This window comes from Budorcas taxicolor, chromosome 17 (assembly GCF_023091745.1).
Source record: "Budorcas taxicolor isolate Tak-1 chromosome 17, Takin1.1, whole genome shotgun sequence".
Classification (NCBI taxonomy): Eukaryota; Metazoa; Chordata; class Mammalia; order Artiodactyla; family Bovidae; genus Budorcas; species Budorcas taxicolor.
In genome coordinates this window covers 52,091,584-52,114,162 of record NC_068926.1, presented here as the reverse complement: position 1 = coordinate 52,114,162, position 22,579 = coordinate 52,091,584, and the positions used below count along the sequence as shown (strand labels likewise).

The following is a 22,579-nucleotide window of genomic DNA, read 5'->3' as shown; positions in this document are numbered from 1 at the left end:
ATTTATGGAGTAATGGCATCAATCAAGATAGAACATCTTACTTGAGTCAACACTTAGCTTCAACAGTATTCATAAAATCCTTATTTTCTCAATTGAGATTTAGCTCCATTTATAATCAGGTATTTATTCTTTTGTCTGACAGCACATGTTTGAACAGTTACCTAAATGAGAGTTTGTCACTGAGTATCTCCAAAATCTGATTTTAAACGAGTATGGAAAGCGAGTACAGTAGTCAGGAAGGAACTGTTTTTTCAAAACCAGTTGTGTGAAGAGCTTATTTGTGAAAGCCAAAGTCTGGGTTCACAAGGGGAGTTTCTTCGGGAGAATGGATTCTTTCAAGCTAAGTGTTTCCCCACATAGAATTCATTCCTTTTTAGAGGAGGGACAAAGCGTTAATACTGGAGAATGGTTCTTTGGAAACTTTGGGCTTAATACTGAAAACTTGTATCATTTCAAAAGAAAAATTATTTGTAATTTCAACAGTAAACAACTTATTTTTCTATGTAACCTGGAAGTTACTAAAAGTCCTTATAAATTCCAGCATAGTGTAGGAAGGGTTTTCAAGAATGGTGGCCAGTTTGATTTGTTTTTAGAAAATATACTGACAGAAACCTATATGTGTATACAACATTATATATAAATAAGATTTTAATTTTCTTTTGATACCATCTCAAAAATTATCTCAAATATTTAAATAATTTGGTATTTGGTTAGATTATTTCAGGTAGGTTTTATATTCTGGATTTACAATTTTGTTAACAGATACATGAAGATTTTGGTGATCAGGTCACTTTCCAAGTATTTGTTAATCTCTGAGTTTAAGAATGTCTTTTTAAAATAATATTTAATGTTTCACAGCCTAAGTGTAATGGAGATCACTATTTTTAAGGCTAGGAAATAAAGCATCATATATCTAAAGATGACTAAATTCAAACAAGCTTATAAGGTTTTTGTTACTACTTTTTCATTTGAAATGTTTTATGAGCTGTCTTAATTCTGTTTAAATTTTAGCTGTTGTGTTTATGGTTTATTTTGTATAAATTTTTATAATAAAATAATTAAAAATTTCATATTTCCCTGAGTTATTTCTTCTTATTGGTTATTTCATGCTCATTCATCTTCAACTGTGTACTTTTTAACTGGGTTTGTTCACATGTCAATTTTTTATTCAACTCTGAAGAACTTTAATTTCAATCTTGCTAAAACTATACACAAAAATATTGTTACAAATACTATACAACTATAGATTGGTATGAAGTTTTTAATAGAAGATTTTTTATGCACCGTACATGGATTCTGCCCGTGAATTGGTTTACCACTCATCTAATAGCTAACAAAATGAGTGAACATTTATTGAGTACTTACTGTACATCAGGCATTAGGCTAAGCTTATTAGGTGTGTTGCCTCACTTCTCACACAACCCTATTTGGGAGAGACTATTACCTCCTTTAAAGATGAGGGGGGGGGGGGAAATAAAGCTGAGGAAACCTAAGTTTAGAGAGGTTAAGTGACTTTCCTAAGATCACTTAACATAAAGGAAGGTGAAATTCAAACCATGCAGTCCAACCTCAGACCCTGCACCTTTAAGTCACTGAGCTATGATAACGCTTGCGATCCTTTGAGGCTGCTGACATAAGAAAAATGAATTTTTTTTTTCCCAGGCAGAATTTTGGTAATTTTGCATCTGTTCTAATGGTGCTAAAACTTCGTGTGTGTAGTTTGAGAAGACCTACTTTCAGAGATCTGAGAGCTCTATGTGGTGGTTGTTCAGTCGCTAACTCCTGTCCCACTCTGCAACCCCGCGGACTGCAGCACGCCAGGCTTCCCTATCCTTCACTGTCTCACTCTGTGTGGTAGAAACAGACAAAACCTCTGAAAAACGGAGAATAATAAAAACAATACAACAGAACAATTACAGCGCTGCAACTTCACCCCCTTTTTGTCCCTCCCCCCAAATTCTCATAAAAAATCAAGTTTAAAAGTTGCTTGTTTAGAACCCAGTGCCTGCGGCCTCGCATTTGCATTAACTCCAGAATGACTGAATTAACTCCATGTTGGAGAAACTCGGGGTTTTAAACTAGACGCGGACTCCTACTTTTTCGTGATACTTTACATGGAGTGATGCCGCTAGAAGGACCTAAGGCCTGTGGCAGGGCTAGGCTGCCGCGGATGGGTTTGAGGGCGGGCTCTCTCGGCTCGTGATTGGTCCAATCACGGCTCGCCTTTCGTCAGACCGGCGGCCAATTGGTGGTTGCCATAGCTCCAGGCGTTCGCTTGACAAGATGGTGGCGGCCAGGCCACCCGGGCAGTGCTTCCGAGTCCCCGCGCTTCCAGTCTTCTAAGGCGGGCGCAGCCCTGTTGTGCAGGCCCGGCGAGCCCCCAGGCATGCGTTTGTCGCCGCCGGTCCCTTTGCTTTTGGGACTCCTCCTTCTGCAAGGCGTCTTGAAGCCGCTGAGGGGAGATCTGGGTGTGTAAGGCGGGGCAGGGGCCTGCAAGACGGGGATGAGGGAGAGGACGATTCTTGAGGCCAAATCTGGGACTGCCGCCAGAGCTGCGGAAGACACCGCAAAGAAAGCCATCACCCAGCGGTTCTGCAACTATTAACTCCTCCTTGTCCCTTTCTTCCCGCCTAGTTTTCATTCCTTCTGTCATCCGCATGTCCGGCCCTGTGGTCAGCGCGTCTCTGGTCGGAGGCACCGAGGATGTGACTGTGTCCCTGACCCAGCTGCGGGACGAGATGGGTAAAGAGTCTGTGGGGAGGGAGGAGGTTGGGCCAGCTTCAGGCCGCCCAAGAAGCCTGGCCAGGTGGCATCCTCTGAGTCCCTTGGAGCTGTCCCCTGCAAAGTCGGGATGGGGGCTGCTGTGGACCAGAGGACCAACAGACAGGATGAGTAAAAGAAAGCTTGAAATTACAAGTTAGCATTCACTGAGCTATCTCATGTACTTAGATACATCACCTCATTTTCCTAATAAGAACAGTAATGTCTTTTAGTTCCTTTTAACAAATGAAGACACTGAAGTTCAGAGAGGTTGTCACAGGTCAAAAGTCACACAGCTTGCAAAGAGTCCAGTCCTAGGCTTGGAAAGGTGTTCCATCCTAAGAAATCTGACTCCAGAGTGCATACCTTGGTGGCTGGACAATACTCTCTTGCATTCTAATCTCTCCTGTAGGTGTATTGCCAGTTCCCACCTGTGGCAAGCTGAACAATGAGACAGGAGACTGGAGTTTGACTGTCACCCCGACTGTGGTAAGGCCAGAGGTGGAAACCTTCTCAGTAGCATCTATGGAGTCCTGCATCTGGTGCTCCTGCAGTGTTGTTTTTTTCTCTCTCTCTTTTTGACTGCGCCCAGCAGCTTATAGGGTCTTAGTTCCCTGAGCAGGGATTGATTGAACTTGGACCAAGGCGGTGAAAGCGCCGAGTCCTAACCACTGAACCTCCAGGGAACTTCCCCTGCAGTGTTCTTTTAATCAGACAAGATAGAACTTAGTGCTTGGAACCACCATGAAACTGTAGGCTATCTGATCCTGTAGGCACTCATTCAGCCCAGAGGTTCTTGGACGAGTTTCAAGAAGCTTGTGAGGGAATTCCCTGGTGGTCCCATGGTTAGAACAACATGCTGTCGCTGCCAAGGGCCCAGGTTCATTCCCAGGTTGGGGAACTAAGATCTCACAAGCTGCATGGCACAGGCAAAAAAAAAAAAAAAAAAAGCTGTGAACTCTCTAAAATTGTGTATAAAGTTATATGTGTGTGCATTTTTTTCTGATGGGAGGCTTTCCAGCTTCTGTCAGATTATCAAATGAACCTGTGACTCAGAAGAGCTTCATGAATTGCTGGTCTCACCCAACTCTGGGCTTATGTGTAAGCACACTCAAGCCTGGAGAAATGAAATATTTTCCACTTAATAGATACTTCATAGAGTGCCTAGTATCTGCAAAACATCAACTCCGAACATAAAAGAGACAGACAGACTTTGCTTGCACCCTAGGAACCAGGGCCTGTTCCATGGACTTTTATTTGTGTGTATTTAATCTTCTGCTGGTAGGATAATAAAGGTGCCAGACAAATACCTTTATCAGACCTGTGTTCAGCTTTCTCTAAACAGCCAAAGGGCTTTCCAGGTGGCTCAGTGGTAAAGAATCCACCTGCCAATGCAGGAGACCTGGGCTCAGTCCCTGGGTCGGGAAGATCCCCTAGAGAAGGAAATGGCAACCCACTCCAGTATTCTTGCCTGGAGAATCCCATGGACAGAGACTCCTGCTGCTACAGTCCATGGAGTCATAAAAGTTGAACACGACTTGGTGACCAAACAACAAGCAGCCACAACTTGTTTGCTTGTATATTCAGCTGAGGATTAGGAATCAGGGCCTGTGTACTACTGTAGGTTTACAGGGTAAAATTGAGCAGAATGATGTCATCCTTGGTCCAGTTTGCCTTTTGTAAAATGAATGGAGGCAGGTTGAGCTTACTTAACCTTATGTGTTCTTATAGATGCTGTTTTGAGTCACCATATGAAGTACAGTGATATTTTCCTTTCAGAATTCGTTGGAAGTGACCGTGAGGTTGAAGAGGGATCTGCAGTCATGTTCCTCTAATGAGACAGATCCCTTCCTGGAGGCCCCGTGTATTGTCCAAACTCTTCTTGTTTCAGCCTTTCATAATACATCCTGTTTAGCACATCTGCTCATTCATGTGGAAATTTATGCCAACTCCTCTCTGGGCCAAAATGCATCAGGCAAGTAAAGTCTCCGACTATCAAAATGTTTACTGCAGACGTTTGAATGTAAGTGTGTGCCATGCAGTTTGTGTGCTTCGCTTGTGAGTCTGTCTTGCTTTCCTAAACTTATTTTTCTTTTGTTTAATTTTCTTATTTTAACAGTTTCCAGGGAATTCCCTGGTGGTCCAGTGATTTAGGGCTCCTCACTTTGAATTCAAGGGGCATGGGTTCGATCCCTGGTTGGGGAATTAAGATCCCATAAGCCACACATCATGGCCAAAAAAGAAAATTATTAAGCCCAGGAGGGCTTAATAGTAACTGTACCATTCAGAGCAGCAACTTTTTTTTCTTTTAAAAAATATGCTTAAATATAGTTAGGTAATATTTCAGAATGTCCTTGTACAAATAGCCAAACTTAGGAAAATTAGAGTCTGTATATATTGGTAATTATGAGATGTCCACTCTGACCCCATGAAGGTATGAAAAATTTTGCACCCAGTCAGACAGAGATCAGAACAAGAAAAAAGATGGAAGGACAGCCAGGAGGTAAGCGGTATGCTTGGTAACAAGGAAGCTAGCCAACAATGTGGGAGGCATATAGATAGATTCACAAATATCTATCTATATATCACATAGTAAAACCCTATTCTAAAGTGCCTTGCTTACATCTCATGGATTTGATTATACTGAGGGTCAAACCCTTACCCTTGTGACATGGTCTCTTATTCGGACTTTCTTGTTCTTGATTCCACTGACATACTAGGGTTCTACTATATTATAGCATAGAATATATAATTGTTGTTCTTTAGAAGCTTCAGTTATCCTGTTATTGAAGTTGACTGATACATAGAGTTTACACAAATAGTCGTGTACATAGCTTTCCAACTGTTAGTCTCTGGATTCCGAATTAGGAGGCTAAAATGTAATATAACATATTCCTTTTCCAATCAGTGTGAAAATTACTAATTTCCCCCACACTTGAACCAGAATCAGGATGTGAAAATTTGCATTCACAGTGTGATGGGACTTGAGGTTGAGTGTGTAGCTCAGTTAAATGAGATTTTGTGGTCAGATGGCTTCTAGATAAACTGAAATGTCACCATGGCTTCAGATTTTTTTTTTTTAATTGTGGTGTAGTTCCTTTACAAGGTTGTACAATAGAGTGAATTAGCTATGTGTATAGATACAACCCCCTGCTCTTGGGTCTCCCTTCCCACTCATCTAGTCGCTACAGAGCGCCGAGCTGAGCTCCCTGTGCTTTGTAGCAGGTTCCCACTAGCTATCAGTTTTACACGTGGCAGTGGGCATACCCACTCCCAATTCCTCCACCCTCCATGTCCACACATTTGTTCCCTTCGTCTTCATCTCTATTTCTGCCCTGAAAATAGGTTCATCTGTATCATTTTTCTAGATTCTACATACATGCGTTCATATACAATATTTGTTTTTCTCTTTATGACTTAGTTGACTCTGTATGACAGACTCTGTCCATCTGCATTACTGCAAATGACCCCATTTTGTTCTTTTCACATCTGAGTAATATTTCATTGTCTATATGTACCACGTCTTCTTTATTCATCTGTCAATGGACATTTAGGTCATGGCTTCAGGTTTATCTGTTGAAAGAGGTAATGGATTTGGAGGAGTAAATGCTAACAATCAGTCTGTGTTATGAAAGGAGTTGGGCAGTGTATTGAAAAGTCAGTGCATTGCATTTGTCTTAACTTGCAAATCTTAGTGACTTGATCATCTTCAAGATCAACTGTGACTTCTTCAGTTTGTATAACTAGGACCTTCTCTTCTATTTGGCTTTTTGTTGGAGGAGTAGATGCAGGCCTTAGTAGATATAGCCCATCTCAGGGACACCTTGATGTGGAATACTGGTAATGGTGATTTGTGATACAACTCAGCTTTCTTTGAGTGTCTAAAATGTGGCCATGTCTCATCAGTGTTTCACAGCTGAACTTCTCTGTTGTTTGTACTTTTCAGAAAATGTGACTGTCATTCCTAACCAGGTGTATCAGCCCCTTGGTCCTTGCCCTTGTAATTTGACAGCGGAGGCCTGTGACATTCGCTGCTGCTGTGACCAGGTATGGTCTTTCTGATTATTGGGTGCAAAACTGTGGTACCTGATAGCATGTAGAGGGCACCAGCAGGTCCCCATCAATAGCATTTTAGTGCATGGTCTTTCAAAAGCTGAGATTGTATGTCATGTTTTCCAATTGAGTGTTTTCTTATCTAGCCTTTTCAGCCTAGTTTGTGGACAAAGGACTTTCCAGGTGACGGTAGTGGTAAAGAATCCACCTGCCGGTGCAGGAGATACAAGGGACACTGGTTCAATCCCTGGATCAGGAAGATCCCCTGGCATAGGAAATGGCAACCCACTCCAGTATTCTTGCCTGGAAAATTCCATGGACAGAGGAGCCTGGTGGGCTGCAGTTCATGGAGCTGCAGAGAGTTGCACATGACTGAGTGACTAAGCAGCAATTACGGACAAAAAAAAATGTGTCTGTTTGAATAAAGTCCTGATTGTGATGATACTGAGAGGATGATTTTAATGTCTTACTTGGAAGCCTTTAAGAAAATATAAAAAGGAGAGAAAAATAGATGTTTTAAGTGATTTTTTTTTTTAGTAAATTTAACCATCGCAATAATCTAATTTGAGGATGTTTCCAGCACCCCCGAAAAGAAGCCATGTGTCCATTTGTAGTCACTCTCACTCATGCCCATCATCCCCAGACTGTTTTATGTTTGTTTGTTTTCACTAGAAATTAAGTATATTTATCTGGGTATAGTTGATTTGCAAATTATGTAAATTTCAGGTGTATAACATAGTTACAATTTTTAAACGTTATACTCCATTTATAGTTATTATTATAAAATATTGGCTATATTCCTTGGGCTGTGCAATAGTATATGCTTGTAGCTTATTTATTTTATATGTAGTTGTTTGTACCTCTTCATCCTCTACTCCTGTGTTGCCCCCTGCCCCACCCCTCTCGCCGCTGGTGACCACTGGTTTGTTCTCTGTATCTGTGAGTCTGCTTCTTTTCTGTTATTTTCACTAGTTTGTTTTCCCAGGTCACTATTAATCTACTTTCTGTGTCTGTGGATTTGCCTCTTTTGGACATTGCATGTAAATGGAATCCTTCAGTCTGTAGGATTTGTGTCTGGCTTTTTTTTTTTTTAATATTTATTCTGTTGTGCCAGGTCTTGGTTGCCTCATGTGGGGTCTAGTTCCCTGACCAGGGATTGGCCCTCTGCACTGGGAGCCTGGAGTCTTAGCCACTGGACCAGCAAGGAAGTCCCTGTGTCTGGCATCTTTTGCCCAGCATCATGCTTTCAAGGGTCACCTGCGTTGTGGCATGTGTTAGTGTTCCATTCCTTTTTATGGCCGAATCATCTTCTGTTGTATAGATATATCACAGAGCGCTTAACCATTTATCAAGTGAGGACATTTAGATTGTTTTCACTTTTTGGCTACTATGAAGAATGCTTCATGATACAAGAATATAAACCTGTATACGAGTTTCTGTTTGGACGTGTGTTTCCATTTCTCTTGGTTATGTTACCTAAGCGTGGAATTGCTTTGTCACATGGTAACTGCATGTTTAACCTTTTAGGGAACTGTTTTTCTTCTTTTTGGGTGAGCCACATAGCTTGTAGGATCTTAATTCCCTGATTGGGGATTGAACCTGTGTCCTTGGCAATGAAAATGAGTCCTAACCCCTGGACTGCCAGGGAATTCCCTTGAGGAACTGTTTTTTCAAAGTAGCTACATTATTTCACATTCCCATCAGCAGTGTATAAGGGTTTTAATTTTCTATGATGTCACCAACAATGGCTATAATAATCTTGATTACAGCCTTCCTTGAGGGTGTGAAGTGGCATTTCATTGTTATTTTGATCCATATTTCTCTAGTGGCAAATGATGTTGAACATCTTTTTAAAGGCTTATTGAATGTTTATATGTCTTCTTTGAAGAAATGTCTGTTGAGACCCTTTGGCCAGTTTTTAATTAGGTTGTCTTTTTGTTGTTTAATTTTGTTGTTAAATTAAATTGTCTTTTGTTTTCAAAGTTCACTATGCACTCTGGATTCTAGTCCCTTGTCAGATATATGATATGCCAAAGACTTCTCCTACTTGTCTAGGAAGTCCATTTTCCTGTTGGTGTTCTTTGAAGCCCAAAAGTTTTAATTCGATAAAGTCCACTTTATCAATTTTTTTCTTCCAGTTTTCAATTCAGTTCAGTTGCTCAGTTGTGTCTGACTCTTTGCGACCCCATTGACTGCAGCACACCAGGCCTCCCTGTCCATCACCAACTTCTGGAGTTTATTCAAACTCGTGTCCATTGAGTCGGTGATGCCACCCAACCATCTCATCCTCTGTTGTTCCCTTCTCCTGCCTTCAGTCTTTCCCAGCATCAGGGTCTTTTCAATGAGTCAGTTCTTCACATCAGGTGGCCAAAGTATTAGAGTTTCAGCTTCATCATCAGTCCTTCCATTGACTGTTCAGGACTGATTTCCTTTAGGATGGACTGGTTGGATCTCCTTGCAGTCCAAGGGACTCTCAAATGTTCTCCAGTACCACAGTTCAAAAGCATCAATTCTTCGGCACTCAGATTTCTTTATAATCCAACTCTCACATCCATACATGACTATTGGAAAAACCACAGCTTTGACTAGATGGACCTTTGTTGGCAGTTTTATTGTGATATAATTGACACAGTCACTGTACAAATTTAAGGTTTAAAGTATGGTTATTTGACTTACATACATCATGAAGTGGTATCGCAATAAGTTTGGTGAACATCTATCATCTCATATGGACACAAAATTAAAGAAATAGATGGAGGAGGAATGGTAACCAACTCCAGTATTCTCGCCGGGAAAATCCCATAGACAGAGGACCCTGGCAGGCTACTGGCAGTCCATGGGGTCGCAAAGAGTCAGGCATGACTGAGTGTCTGTACACATGCACATGCATTCTGGAATCCAATACAGAACCATTTAGAGCTGTGTATATATGCCTGTCGGAGAAGGCAATGGCACCCCACTCCAGTACTCTTGCCTGGAAAATCCCACGGGCGGAGGAGCCTGGGGGGCTGCAGTCCATGAGGTCGCGAAGTCGGACACGACTGAGCGACTTCACTTTCACTTTTCACTTTCATGGATTGGAGAAGGAAATGGCACCCGACTCCAGTACTCTTGCCTGGAAAATCCCATGGGCGGAGGAGCCTGGCAGGCTGCAGTCCATGGCATCGCAAAGAGTCAGGCATGACTGAGCGTCTGTACACACGCACGTGCATTCTGGAATCCAATATAGACCCATTTAGAGCTGTGTATATATGCCTATGTTGTAGGTGAGGAACTTTCATTCCTGTTATAGTTTACAGAACGCATGGTTTACAATAGATTTTCAGAATTTAAAAATATTTTAAAATCAATTTGGAGAGGATTTAGTTTTCTGAAAACTAAACGTATTTTTTTCTCTCTTGACCTTGAACTACTTGAACTCTGTGGTTTTCCAGTTCACTTACCATTTTGAGGAATGTGGCCTATACACACTGCTACATTTGAAAAGGATAACCAACAAGGACCTACTGTGTAGCACAGGGAACTCTGCTCAATGTTATCTGACAGCCTGGATGGGAGGGGAGTCTGGAGGAGAATAGATACGTATTTATGTATGGCTGAGTCCCTTTGCTGTCCACCTAAAACTATCACAGCATTGTTAATCAGCTATACTCCAATATAAAATAAAAAGTTTTTTAAAGGACAAAAAGAAATAGGAAATTTTATTTGTGATGAGAACTCTTAGAATTTGCTCTCTTAGCAGCTTCCATATAGTCTACAGCAGTGTTAATTATATTGTCCTTGTAGATTACATCCTTAGTGTGTACTTACAAGAGGAAATTTGTACCTTTTGACCTCTTTCATCTAATTTTCCCTCCCTTTTTTCCATTTTTTGGTCATTGTTGTTGCTTATGCTTTTGGTGTCATTTCTAAGAATCCATTGTCTAATCCCAGATCAAATACATATTTTTAATTTTTATTTTTTAAATTAATTTTAATTGGAGGATAGTTGCTTTACAATGTTATGTTAGTTTCTACTGTACAGCAAAGTGAATTGGCTCTATGTGTATACATATATCCCCTCCTTTTTGGATTTCCTTCCCATTTAGGTCACCACAGAGTACTGAGTAAAGTTCCCTGTGCTCTACCTAGGTTCTCGTTAGTTTTCCATTTTATCCATAGTCTCGGTAGTGTATATGTCAGTGCCGATCTCCCAGTTCATCCTGCCTCCCCTTTTCCCCATTGGTGTGCATACGTGTGTTCTCTACCTCTGTGTCTCTAGTTTTTCTTTGCAAATAGGTTCCTCTGGGTCTTTTTTCTAGATTCTACATATGTGCATTAATATATGATATTTATTTTTCTTTTTCTGACTGACTTCACTCTGCATAACAGGCTCTAGGTCCATCCGAATAAAGTGACTTCTTGATGATACCAATCGGGTCGTGATATAACAAGAATGATTCAAGGATTCTTCTGGAATTGTCCTTAGATTTCTCTGGACTAGGAATTTGAACGCTGCTGCTGTTGAGTGGCTAAGTTGTGTCCGACTCTTTGCGACCCCATGGACTGTAGCCTGCCAGGCTCCTCTGTCCATGGGATTTCCCAGGCAAGAATACTGGCGTGAGTGGTGATGCCAGTTGAAAATTCTCCACCTGTGGTCTATTTCATACTACCTTTTCTTTTTCTCATCTTATTTGTAGGCATATCTTAGGTCCCCAGTTAAGATGTAAATGCTGTGAAGGTCTGAAGTTCCTGACTTGGAGCCTCGTAGGGAGATGACTTGCTGTGACTTGCTGTGAGCGCAAACACTCTTAGCCTGGAGGCCAGCTGTTTGTTTCCTGCTTCCTGTACTGCGTCCTGCTGGTCTCCAGCAGCAAGTGCATCACGCTGGCCAGGAGATCCTGACAGTGGGCAGAGGGGGGATTTAATCTTCTCTGAGCTCCTCTACGTCTTCTTTGCAGGAATGCTCATCAGATTTAACAGCACTGTTCAGGGAGTCCTGTTTCCCTGGTGTTTTTGGAGGAGATGTTAATCCTCCCTTTGATCAGCTCTGCTCCGTGCAGATGGCACATGGAGTCCCCGACTGGTTTCCATTCCTGTGTGTGCAGCTCGCCAACTCACCCTTCCTCGGGTACTTCTACCATGGTTCCATGTAAGTGTCCGAAGGGCACCCCGGGAGAGGGGTGTGCACCCAGGTGGCCCTGGAATATGGCCAGGTCCTCCTCAGGACCTCTCCAGAGGCTCCATGCTTCAATCCCTCCATTCTAGATTCAGTTCTAGGTTTCACATAGTAAGTTTATTTTGTGTTAAGTATTTGAAAGAGCTGGTTGTTGTTCAGTCGCTAAGTCATGTTCAACTCTTTGTGACCCCATGAACTGTAACATGCCAGGCTTCCCTGTCCTGTACTATCTCCCAGAGTTTGCTCAAACTCATGTCCATTGAGTTGATGATGCCATCCAGTCATCTCATCATCTGTTGCTCCCATCTCCTTCTGCCCTCAATCTTTCCCAGCATCAAGGTCTTTTCCAGTGAGTCGGCTCTTTGCCTCGGGTGGCCAAAGTACTGGAGCTTCAGCTTTAGCAGCAGTCCTTCCAATGAATATTCAGGGCCGGTTTCCTTTAGGATTGACTGGATTGATCTCCTTGCAGTCCAAGGGACTCTCAAGAGTCTTTTCTAGAACCACAGTTCTAAAGCATGAGTTCTTCTGTGCTTAGCCTCCTTTATGGACCAGCTCTCACATTCGTACATGACTACTGAAAAAACCATAGCTTCGACTATAGGGCCCTTTGTCGGCAAAGTCATGTCTCTAGGTTTGTCATATCTTTTCTTCCAAGGAGCAAGCGTCTTTTAATTTCATGGCTACCGTCACAATCCACAGTGATTTTGGAGCCCTCACTGAAAAGAAATTGATACGACAAATAGTTAATAGCGATTCTCTGGGTTGGGGGAAAGAGTGATGGGCTCATGGGGGACTTTAACTTTCTGTCTTTTACATTTCTGTCTTGTTGACATTCTAAAGCAACTTTGTTATTAGCATTGAAGTAAAACTCATGGAACATAAATTAGTCATTAACTACTTTAAAACGCACAGTTCAGTGGCACTTAGTACAAGTATGATTTTGATCATTTAAAAAGCAGAGAAAAAATTTAAAAGAATTGCTTTTATCATGTTAATGGTGGTTTCTGTCGTCGATTTGCAGTTCCTCTGGACATCAAGTTTCCTTTGACTTGTACTTGCATACTGATCTAAAAGACTTTTCAGACTTTGGTTACAAACAAGGAGACCCCGTTATGACAGTAGATAAGGCATATTTTACTATTCCGCAGGTAATCCTTTCAGTTTTAATATGCCAGAGGCTTTTTCTCACTTTCCCCTTCCTCTTACTAATTTAACTCATGTTATTCTAAAAAAAAATCTCTTCCTCAGCCATTTAAGGTCTCTGGATTGTGTTTTTTTCTTTTGATAGTCACTGTTAAATCAATCTGTCTTTGCTAAATCTCAGAGTGAACTTACTAAATAAAACCAAAAGACTGTCTAGAAGTTTCCATGAAAATAACTATCATTTCTCACTTGTATTAGTTTAACAGCCAATACTTTTAAAATTTTATTTATTTTTTATTGAAGTATATTTGGCTTATGGTGTTGTGTTAATTAAATATTAAATAGAATTTTGAAAAATATTTTAAGACTCGAGTTTTATGTGAAATCTTAACTTTATTAAGTTCAAAATTGTGAGGAAAAAGTATTTATGGGAAGAAGACATGGGAGGCTAAACTGTTTCTCTTTACTATCCATATGAATCCATTCTTACGGCTTTAACAAAAATGCATTTGTAATGAGGGAGAGAGAATGAAGTTGAGGGACCCTCTCTGGCAGTCCGGTGTTTAAGACTCTGTGCTTCCGCTGTAGGGGACGCAGGTTCCCTCCCTGGCTGGCGGAACTAAGATCCTGTATGCTGCCTGGAATGGCCAAAGTGAAAAAACAAAAAACAACAGAAAAGAAACTGAAGCCAAATGTAATCATGTTTCTGCAAAGTAAATGATGCAGAGCAGGGAATTTTCCTTAGAAACTGTGCTTACTGTGGCCCTGCAGCCAGTGGCTTCCAGAGTTTGATTAGCAAGTCAAGTAGATACTCTGCTCAAGTCAGTTAACTAGTGAATGCCCTAGCCTTTGTTGGAGCTAACCCAGCAGTAGAAGCAGGCTGCAGAAAGGATGCTTTTCCAAGACACTGATCTCTTTTTTTATGATCAGAAAGGAGGTCATAAATCTGTCTGCATTCTCCCCCCGGCCCTCAGGTGTCCCTGGCTGGGCAGTGTGTGCACAACGCTCCTGTGGCCTTCCTGCAAAATTTTGATGTTCAGTGCGTTACTAGCCTGGAGGAGTACCTAGAACGAGATGGAATTACCAGTGCAAAGATAAAGAATGGTGCTATGGGAGGTAAGTTACGTCCATTTGAGTGTGGACCTTAGATGCCAATTAGATGCCAAGAATAGTGGGTTGTTTGATGGTGTTTGGGGAGTGGAGGGGAGCTGAGTAGTTGGCGTACAGGGCAGGCATAGGCACTGTATTTGTTTGGCAAACTTTCATTTTTGTAGGTAAATGTGAACATGTAAGGTTCATGTACTCCTATGGAAGTTCATTTATGTATGTTTTTTCAGGCATAGTTACACCGAAAGTAATCTATGAGGAAGCAACTGACTTAGACAGATTCATCACCAATACAGGTATTTTAATGTTATACTTTTATACCATTTCTATGGAAATATATATCATTTCTCACACGGAATATGTACAGTAAGTCCCTATATACGAACCTTCAGGTTTTGAACTTTGCAAGATGCAAACGCGTGTTCCACCACCATCAGGCCTGAGTGAAATTTCATCTTGTCCTTTGTCTCCTATTGCTGACGATCCTATAGCTCTACCATCTCCCAGCTCCTCTCCCTCCTTGCCAGGTCCTGTATGCCAGCTCTGGTACTGCACTTTTCAAGGTCCTGTACTGAAGGATTAGAAATGTTTTCTTCATTTTTTGTGTTTGTTTTCAATGTATTATTTGTGTGAAAACTATTATTAACCTATCACAGTACAGAGCCAATTGCATCAGCTGGGTGCCTAGGCTAACCGTGTTGGACTTCTGAACATGCCCTTGGAATGGAACTAGTTCGTATGCAGGGGACTTACTGTAGTCCCAGAGCAGAACACATTTTCATTAAGAATTTTAGGAGATTTGTAGTTGTTAGAGAAATATCCTGCTAGCATTTTGCTTGTTCCTTGTTCCGTCTTGACTTACTGTGAAGTAACATCTGTGACCTTGAACCCAATCCTTCTCAGTCCTGGATTATGTGGGTTCCAGGGTCCCTCCTTGTTCTCTGGGTGTGTGGGCTTTTTCTTAAGTGTTTTTCAGAGAGTTAAAGGGTTCTTTAGGACCCAGCATTTTCACTTCTTGCTTGCTTTTCTTTTTCCAGTCATTAAACTCTGTTATTGTAATGCAGCCAACTAAAGTACATAGAATTTGGCCAGTATTACCAGGACTTTTGTTTTTCCATGAAAGATACTACTTGTGTTTCTTTTCAGTGTGTTATAATTCTTGGAACTTACTCTTTCCTTCATTAGCTATTAGTACAATATACTAGTGAACTAGACACCAGGCCCCTGCTCTTAAAGAGCTGACATTCTGTAATCTTTCCTTTAACAGATGTAATCTTTACCAGATATAATCTTTCTGTAATCTTGCATTTAACAGATACTCTTCCAAGCCCATGCTCTGCATTAGGCCATGAGCTGGGTACCAGGGAGGCTGAAATAAGATGAAAGGGACAGGGACTTTCCTGGTGGTCCGTGGTTAAGACTCCATGCTCCCAATGCAGGGGGCCCAGATTTGATCCTTGGTTAGGGGACTGTGTCCCACATGGTGCAACTAAGAGTTCCCATGCCATAACTAAGACCCAAAGCAGCCAAATAAATGAATAAATAAAAAGTAAATATTTTTAAGAAAGGGAAGGGATGGAGCTCACTCAGTTTATTGGGATGGTGTGGAAAGAGGAGGTAGCTAATGCTGTCTTGGGTGGAGATCTGAGGACAGCTTCTTGAGGAGGTTATGACCCTGCTGTGTAAAGGAATTGGGTCTGCAGGGCAGGGATGGGGGTGGGGGATGGCCACCCAGGCAGAGGGAACTGCCAATAATAGGCTTGAACCCAAAGAAGGTCTTTAATTTTTTTTTATTTTTAGGTCTTTAATTTATGTAAGTACTCTCTTATTTCCAGAAACACTTTTAAGTACTGGACCAGCCCCCAGGAACGTGAACATGGAAGAACACTATATTTTCAGGTGGAATAATAATACAATCAGTGAAATAAACGTCAGAATTATTAGGGCAGAAATTAATGCCCAGCAGAAAGGTAACTTTGTGAAGGGCAGCGAGAATGCTTTTAATTTAAAGCGTTTTTTTCCTTTCTTCACGATTCTCATAATTATAACAGATAAACTAATTCAGACCTGTTTTTCTTATTTGTGTTTATGATTTAATCAGAAAACAGTGATTTTTTTTTTTTTTTTTGCATGTTGAAATGCAATTATAAGGTAAAGAAAACAACACTGTGGTGGATAATTTCTTAGTAAATTGGTGACATTATATTTTTATTTTATTTCTAGGAATCATGACACAGAGATTTACAGTGAAATTTTTAAGCTATAACAGTGGTAATGAACAGGAATGGTCTGGAAACCCAGGTGAGAGTGCATATCAATCACTGCTCTTACAAACACATTTTAGTTTGACACTACTGTGCTATAACGATGACTGTAAGTAATTGTTTCCAATTTTAGCCTGTGACTCTGACCTTTCTCTTTTTCCCTTGTGACACTGTATTCTTTTCCTGCTAACAGCTTACTTTTTTTTTTCACGAAGTGTTATATATAGTCATAGTTGTAAAGCTAAAACAGTCTTTCTCTTTAGCTACTGGCCTTTTTTTAAATGAAATAATTTATTTGATCGATGTATAGTTGATTTACAGTGTTATGTTACTTTCAGATATATACCACAGTGACCCAGTTACATACACGTGTATATACTCCTCCCTTGTATTCCTTCCCACTGTGGTCTGTCACAAGACACTGAATACAGATCCCTGTGATACACAGTAGGTCCCCACTGTTTATCTGTTTTATGTATATAATTGTTTGTATCTCCTAATCTCAAACTCCTAATTCCTCCCTCCCTCCCTCTTTTTTTTGGTTTTGGTGGAGGAGGGTTGAGGCTGTGCTCTGCCACCTCTGAGATCCTCATTCCCTGATTAGGGATTGAACCTGGGCTTCAGCAGTGAGAGTGTGGAGTCCTAAACTTGATCGCCAGGGAACTCCATTACTGTTCTTCAACACGCAGTAATTAATCATGAAGGAACAACTTTTATTTAAACTTTTAGAGAATTCCCTTACTATTCTTCACCACGCAGTAATTAATCATGAAGGAACCACATTTTTAAACTTTCTAGTAACTTTTTGCTTTGCATGATCTTCAATATTTATATATACTAATTTAATTATACACAACTCTTTATATATATATATTTTCCTTTTAAATAGGCTTTTAATGTTAGGGTTTATTGTTGGCTTTTAAGAGCAGACTCCTGGTTAAGTCAAGGTACTGTATAGAAGTTATGTAAAATCAGTATGGAAGTTCAATGTTGCTTTTCCTACTTGGTGATTTTGAAGAAATGAAGTAGTTCTAGTGAGATTTTTTTTTTTCTTTATTTTCTAAACTGCATGCCTATGGCCACCTAAGGCATTCCTCTATGTATTTATTGGCTACTACAGTATTTCGAGAGGTGTTTGGGACATTTCTTTAAATTATGTACACCCTAAATGTTGGTGTTTTGTATGGATCACAAGTGCAGCATTCCTTAATTATTGCTGTTATAAGTCACAATTGTTATTTAAAGAATGACGTATGTACTGCATGAAGACATTATGACTTTTTTCTCTTAGTTTATATAAACTCCAAGGTAACTGAGGGGGAAGAAAAAAGAGACCAGGCTCCTGAAATTTAAGAATTTTAATGTCATTGACTTAATTTGAGAAGATTTCTGAGAAAACCTGTCAGAATATATGAGAAATGTTGATGCTCTCATCAACAAAGAATACATCAGGAGCCAGAACCAATCAGGCAGAGACGCAGCTTGTATATACAGAGGCGGTGTCTCTCTAATACTTTCTGAGGCTGGATGGGGTTTTTCGAGGACTATCTCACACGGGCCCTGTTCTCAGGGACGCTCTTATTTGGAGCTGACAGCACTAAGTCACAGGAAACAACAGTAAACGACCCAAGATAATTAATAAATGAGGTCAGTTACTAGGCTCAGTTACTCCAGGATTCAGAGGAGTAGAATGTTGACCATTTACCCAGACTGCATCACTAAGGAACAGTGTTGAATGTCCAGCACGTGCTAGGTTTTGTTTTGTTTTTTAAAAAATATTTATTTATTTATCTGGGTGTATTGGGTTGCTATGTGGGATCTAGTTTCCCTGAGGCGTGTGGGATCCCGACCAGGGATCAAACCCAAGTCCCCTGCGTTGGAAGGCGGATTCTTAACCACTGGGCCACCAGGAAAACCCGCCTGCCAGGTTTTGTTCCTAGACTGGAGGAAAAGCACCGAGCAAGTCAGAACCCTGCCCTGGGTGTGTTTCCACTGTGGGCTGCGTGGAGGAGGAGACTGTGCCTTGAGAAGCAGATAATTGGAAAGGGTGCTGGGGATAGGAATAACCTGGGGGAAGCCAAGGAGGCAGACATGAGCATGAGGTGTACTCTGGCAGGATTAGACCCATGGCCAGAGGGGAGGCTGCTTGTTGGGAAGGGTGGGGCGTAAAGCTGGAAATGCAAACACCATGCAGGAACCTCAATGGTATCCCAGTTTATATGAACAAAGTGAAAGTGGAAGTCACTCAGTCGTGTTTGACTCTTTGTGACCTCATGGACTATACAGTCTATGGACTTCTCTAGGCCAGAATACTGGAGTACCAGCCTTTCCCTTCTCCAGGGGATCTTCCCAACTCAGGGATTGAGCCCAGGTCTTCTGTGTTACAGACAGATTCCTTACCAGCTGAGTCACAAGGGAAGACCAAGAATACGGGAGTGGGTAGCCTCTCCCTTCCCTAGCGGATTTTCCCGACCCAGGAATCAAACCAGGGTTTCATGCATTGCAGGCAGATTTTTTACCAACTGAGAACAATGCTCCTGTAATATGCATTTTTGGAAGGGACATAGGAAATATGCATATGAACTGGATATGATATGATATGATTATAAGGGATTATTATTAATTTTCTTAGAAATATTGGCATCACGATGGTGTAGAGAAATATCCTTAATTTTGAGAGATGTCTGATGGAGCTTTCATGATGTGAGTGTCATGATGCCTACAACTTATTTTCAAATAGTCCTGCCCCTCTCACCCCAAATATATATACTTTTATAATAGATAAAACAAATATCTATTATATTTCATATTAATATAAATTAATATATTGTTTGTGCTATTTTTATTGAAATATGTGTTTTGGTGTTATAAAGCTTCTAAAAATGGGAAATATTTGATCTATCCTGAAGGAAAGACCTTTGGGGTGCACATTAGATATGTTACGATCAGAAGAGCAGTGGGCCCTGAATGGCTCACAATCTAGCAGTCAGACACGCTTTACAAAGGAGAGGAACACTCCGGTAATGAATAGGCCCAGGGGTTCCCTTGGACTTGAGGTGTCCAATTCTAATTTTCCCTACAGGAGCCCTGGAGAAGGAGATGGCAACCCACTCCAGTATTCTTGCCTGGAGAATTTCCTGACACAGGAGCCTGGCAAGCTACAGTCCATAGGATCGAAAAGAGTTGGACATGACTGAACGACTGACACTTACTTAAGAAGAATACAGCTAAATATTAACAGTTGTTGACTTTAGGTGGCGGCTATATTAAGTGAGGTTCATGGTGTTACTTTTAACTTTCCTGTGCTTTTGAACTTTTTCACATTAAAAAGGTGGAAACCATAAGCTAGATTGCTAGGAAATGGATGGGAATAGGAGCTAAATCAGACCTTGGGGTTGAATTAGTTTACTGGAAAAAGGCTACATGGGAAAGTTCCTCTGGTTTTACGTTTCCTCTATGAGCCCCTGTGATAAGCTGTACTAATCACTCAGTGAGTGTTCATGAACTGGCCTGCCCAGCAGCTTATTCTCCAAGGTGAGAGTTCTAAGACTGACTCCTGCCTAGTTTTCACTTCTCAGATTTCACTTTAAAAGTGTCTTCAAAGAGCCACACTAACATCTGTGTTTTAGAGTCTGAAAAAGAACATGTCTATAACTGAGTCACGTTGCTGTACACCTGAAACTAACACAGCATTGTAATCAACTATACTTCAATAAAAAACGAAACAAATTAAAGGAGTGATATTGATGTCCTTCTCTCGAAGCTATTCTGAAAAAGAACTTTGAGCGCCTATTTCCTTTCGTTGTGGATTCCTTCCTTCTGTTGTTTGATGAGCTAGCGCCTGCTGCTTTGAAATAAACTAAGAGGGAAAGATGCTCATTCTCCTGTGTTGTGTTTGTCTAGGTTACCAACTTGGCAAGCCTGTTCGAGCTCTAAGCACCAATGGGACGAATAATGTCACAACTTTACACCTTTGGTATTCTGGTAATCTGATTTGATGATATGACTAGCTTTCTGGTGAACTAGCGGAGAAGGCAATGGCAACCCACTCCAATACTCTTGCCTGGAAAATCCCATGGACGGAGGAGCCTGGAAGGCTACAGTCCATGGAGTCGCTGAGGGTCGGACCCGACTGAGCGACTTTATTTTCACTTTTCACTTTCGTGCCTTGGATAAGGAAATGCCACCCCACTCCAGTGTTCTTGCCTGGAGAATCCCAGGGACGGTGGAGCCTGGTGGGCTGCCATCCATCTATAGGGTTGCACAGAGTCGGACAGGACTGAAATGACTTAGCAGCAGCAGCTGGTGAACTATAATTGGAAATATTGCCATATTTTGAATCTGATCGAGTAACCAATTACTTTAAAGCCTGGTGTGTTTATTTAGCCTAGGGGTGGTTGTTTTCCATGCTTCTACAGCTTCCTTTCCTTTTTTCTTTTTTTCTATAAAAAATGTTAACATCGTTTTCACTTGAAGTGCTGACTTTCAATAGGAGAGATTTAAATATGAAAGTGACTGGAGAGTCCATTGTCCTTGTTGTCATTGATTAACCCAAGATGGTGCTAACCGGAGACAGAAAAATAGTCTCATTCCAAACTGGAAAATCTTTGCGTCAGTGGTAATTACCCACATGTGCCAGAAGGCATGAAGTTTCAGATTCAGAATAAACCCCTGATCCCTGTCCAGGTATTTTGATACAGAAAGAAGCCTTTGTTCAGCTTTCAAAGGATTAGAGTAACAATGACCTCATTTCTAGAGAACTGGAAACTATTTCTGCTTATTGTTCTCTGTTTGTTTTTTTCTTAATAAAAACTTTGAGGTAAATCTTTTACTTAATTTTGTTTTGCAAAAATAGCAAGAAAATAATCTTTCTATTTTATAGCCGGAAGGAGTTTGTGTTCAACAGCAGCTGTCAAACCCATTTTATTTGGAGAAAATGCACTATCTGGGTGCCTTTTAGAAGTTGGAATTAATGAAAACTGTACTAGGCTTAGGTGAGTGTCTCACTGATGGGTTTATCTACATTTTGAGTGGTTTGCTTAAATTTAATTCACTGCCCCCCTCCCCCACACCATGAGTATTTAAAGACAGCATGAAAAACTTCCGTCTGAATGAAACTTATGTGATAGTAAACAGTACATACTTCCAGGGACTTCCCTGTGGTCGAGTGGTTAGTAATCCATCTGCCAATGCAGGGGAAATGGATTCGATCCCTGGTCCAGGAAGATCCCATATGCTTCGAAGCAGCTAAACCCTCAGGCCACGGCTAGTGAGCCTGTGCTCTGCAGCAAGAGAAAGCCCACATGCAGCAACAAAGACCCAGCGCAGCCAAAAAATAACACATAAATTAAAAAAAAACAAAAAACAGTACAAACTTCCAGTACAGTTTAGAGTTGATTCAAACCTCCGTATAAGTGCAGATAGACACTCTTGGACGTTTCATCCGTATTTATGCAAATTTCTCTGGGAAGTTTGTTCACATCACTGGAAACCCCACATTCCTAGAAAATCAGAGAAAGGGTTGGAGCTAAGTGTCATTGGTGATTAACATTTAAAGAATTTTTAAGCTTTGTTACATGATGTATAAAGGTTATCTGGGTGGGATTTGGAAAATTTATGGATATTCATATGCATTCTTTTTTTTTAATTGATGCAAAATTCACACAACATAAGCATTTTAACAGTTGACTGGCATTTAGTGCATTCATAATGTTGTACAACTACCACCTCTGTTTAGTTCCAACACATTTTTGTTTCTGCAACATGAAACCTATACTTTTTATTTTTTAATTTAAAAAAATATTTATTTGGCTGCAGCAGGTCTTAGTTGCAGCATGTGGGATGTAGTTCCCTGACCAAGGATTGAACTGGAGCCCCCTGTGCTGGGAGCTCAGAGCCTTAGCTGCTGAACCACCAAGGACATCCCTGAAACCTGTACCTTTTAGAAGTCACTCTCTATTCCTCCCTCCCCTCAGCTCTGGCAACAACCAATTCACTCTCTGTCTCTGTGGATTTACCTATTCTGAATATTTCATATAAATGGTCTCCTGTACTTTGTGAATTTTTATGTCTGGCTTTTCTCACTTAGCATTCT

The 22,579-nt window shown here is 40.9% G+C and overlaps 1 protein-coding gene across 1 annotated transcript in view; it reads left to right on the top strand.

Moving 5' to 3' along the window:
• Positions 1-2,386: 2,386 nt before the first annotated feature.
• The window catches only part of TCTN2 (tectonic family member 2), a 28,603-nt gene continuing 8,410 nt past the window's right edge, over positions 2,387-22,579 (top strand). Inside the window, exons 1-13 of the mRNA XM_052654766.1 lie at positions 2,387-2,468; positions 2,635-2,742; positions 3,173-3,249; positions 4,540-4,735; positions 6,707-6,807; positions 11,754-11,944; positions 12,993-13,119; positions 14,089-14,230; positions 14,452-14,517; positions 16,057-16,191; positions 16,445-16,522; positions 20,389-20,469; positions 21,368-21,479. Coding sequence (XP_052510726.1) covers positions 2,387-2,468; positions 2,635-2,742; positions 3,173-3,249; positions 4,540-4,735; positions 6,707-6,807; positions 11,754-11,944; positions 12,993-13,119; positions 14,089-14,230; positions 14,452-14,517; positions 16,057-16,191; positions 16,445-16,522; positions 20,389-20,469; positions 21,368-21,479 — 1,496 coding nt within the window. The remainder of the gene's footprint in view (positions 2,469-2,634; positions 2,743-3,172; positions 3,250-4,539; positions 4,736-6,706; positions 6,808-11,753; positions 11,945-12,992; positions 13,120-14,088; positions 14,231-14,451; positions 14,518-16,056; positions 16,192-16,444; positions 16,523-20,388; positions 20,470-21,367; positions 21,480-22,579) is intronic.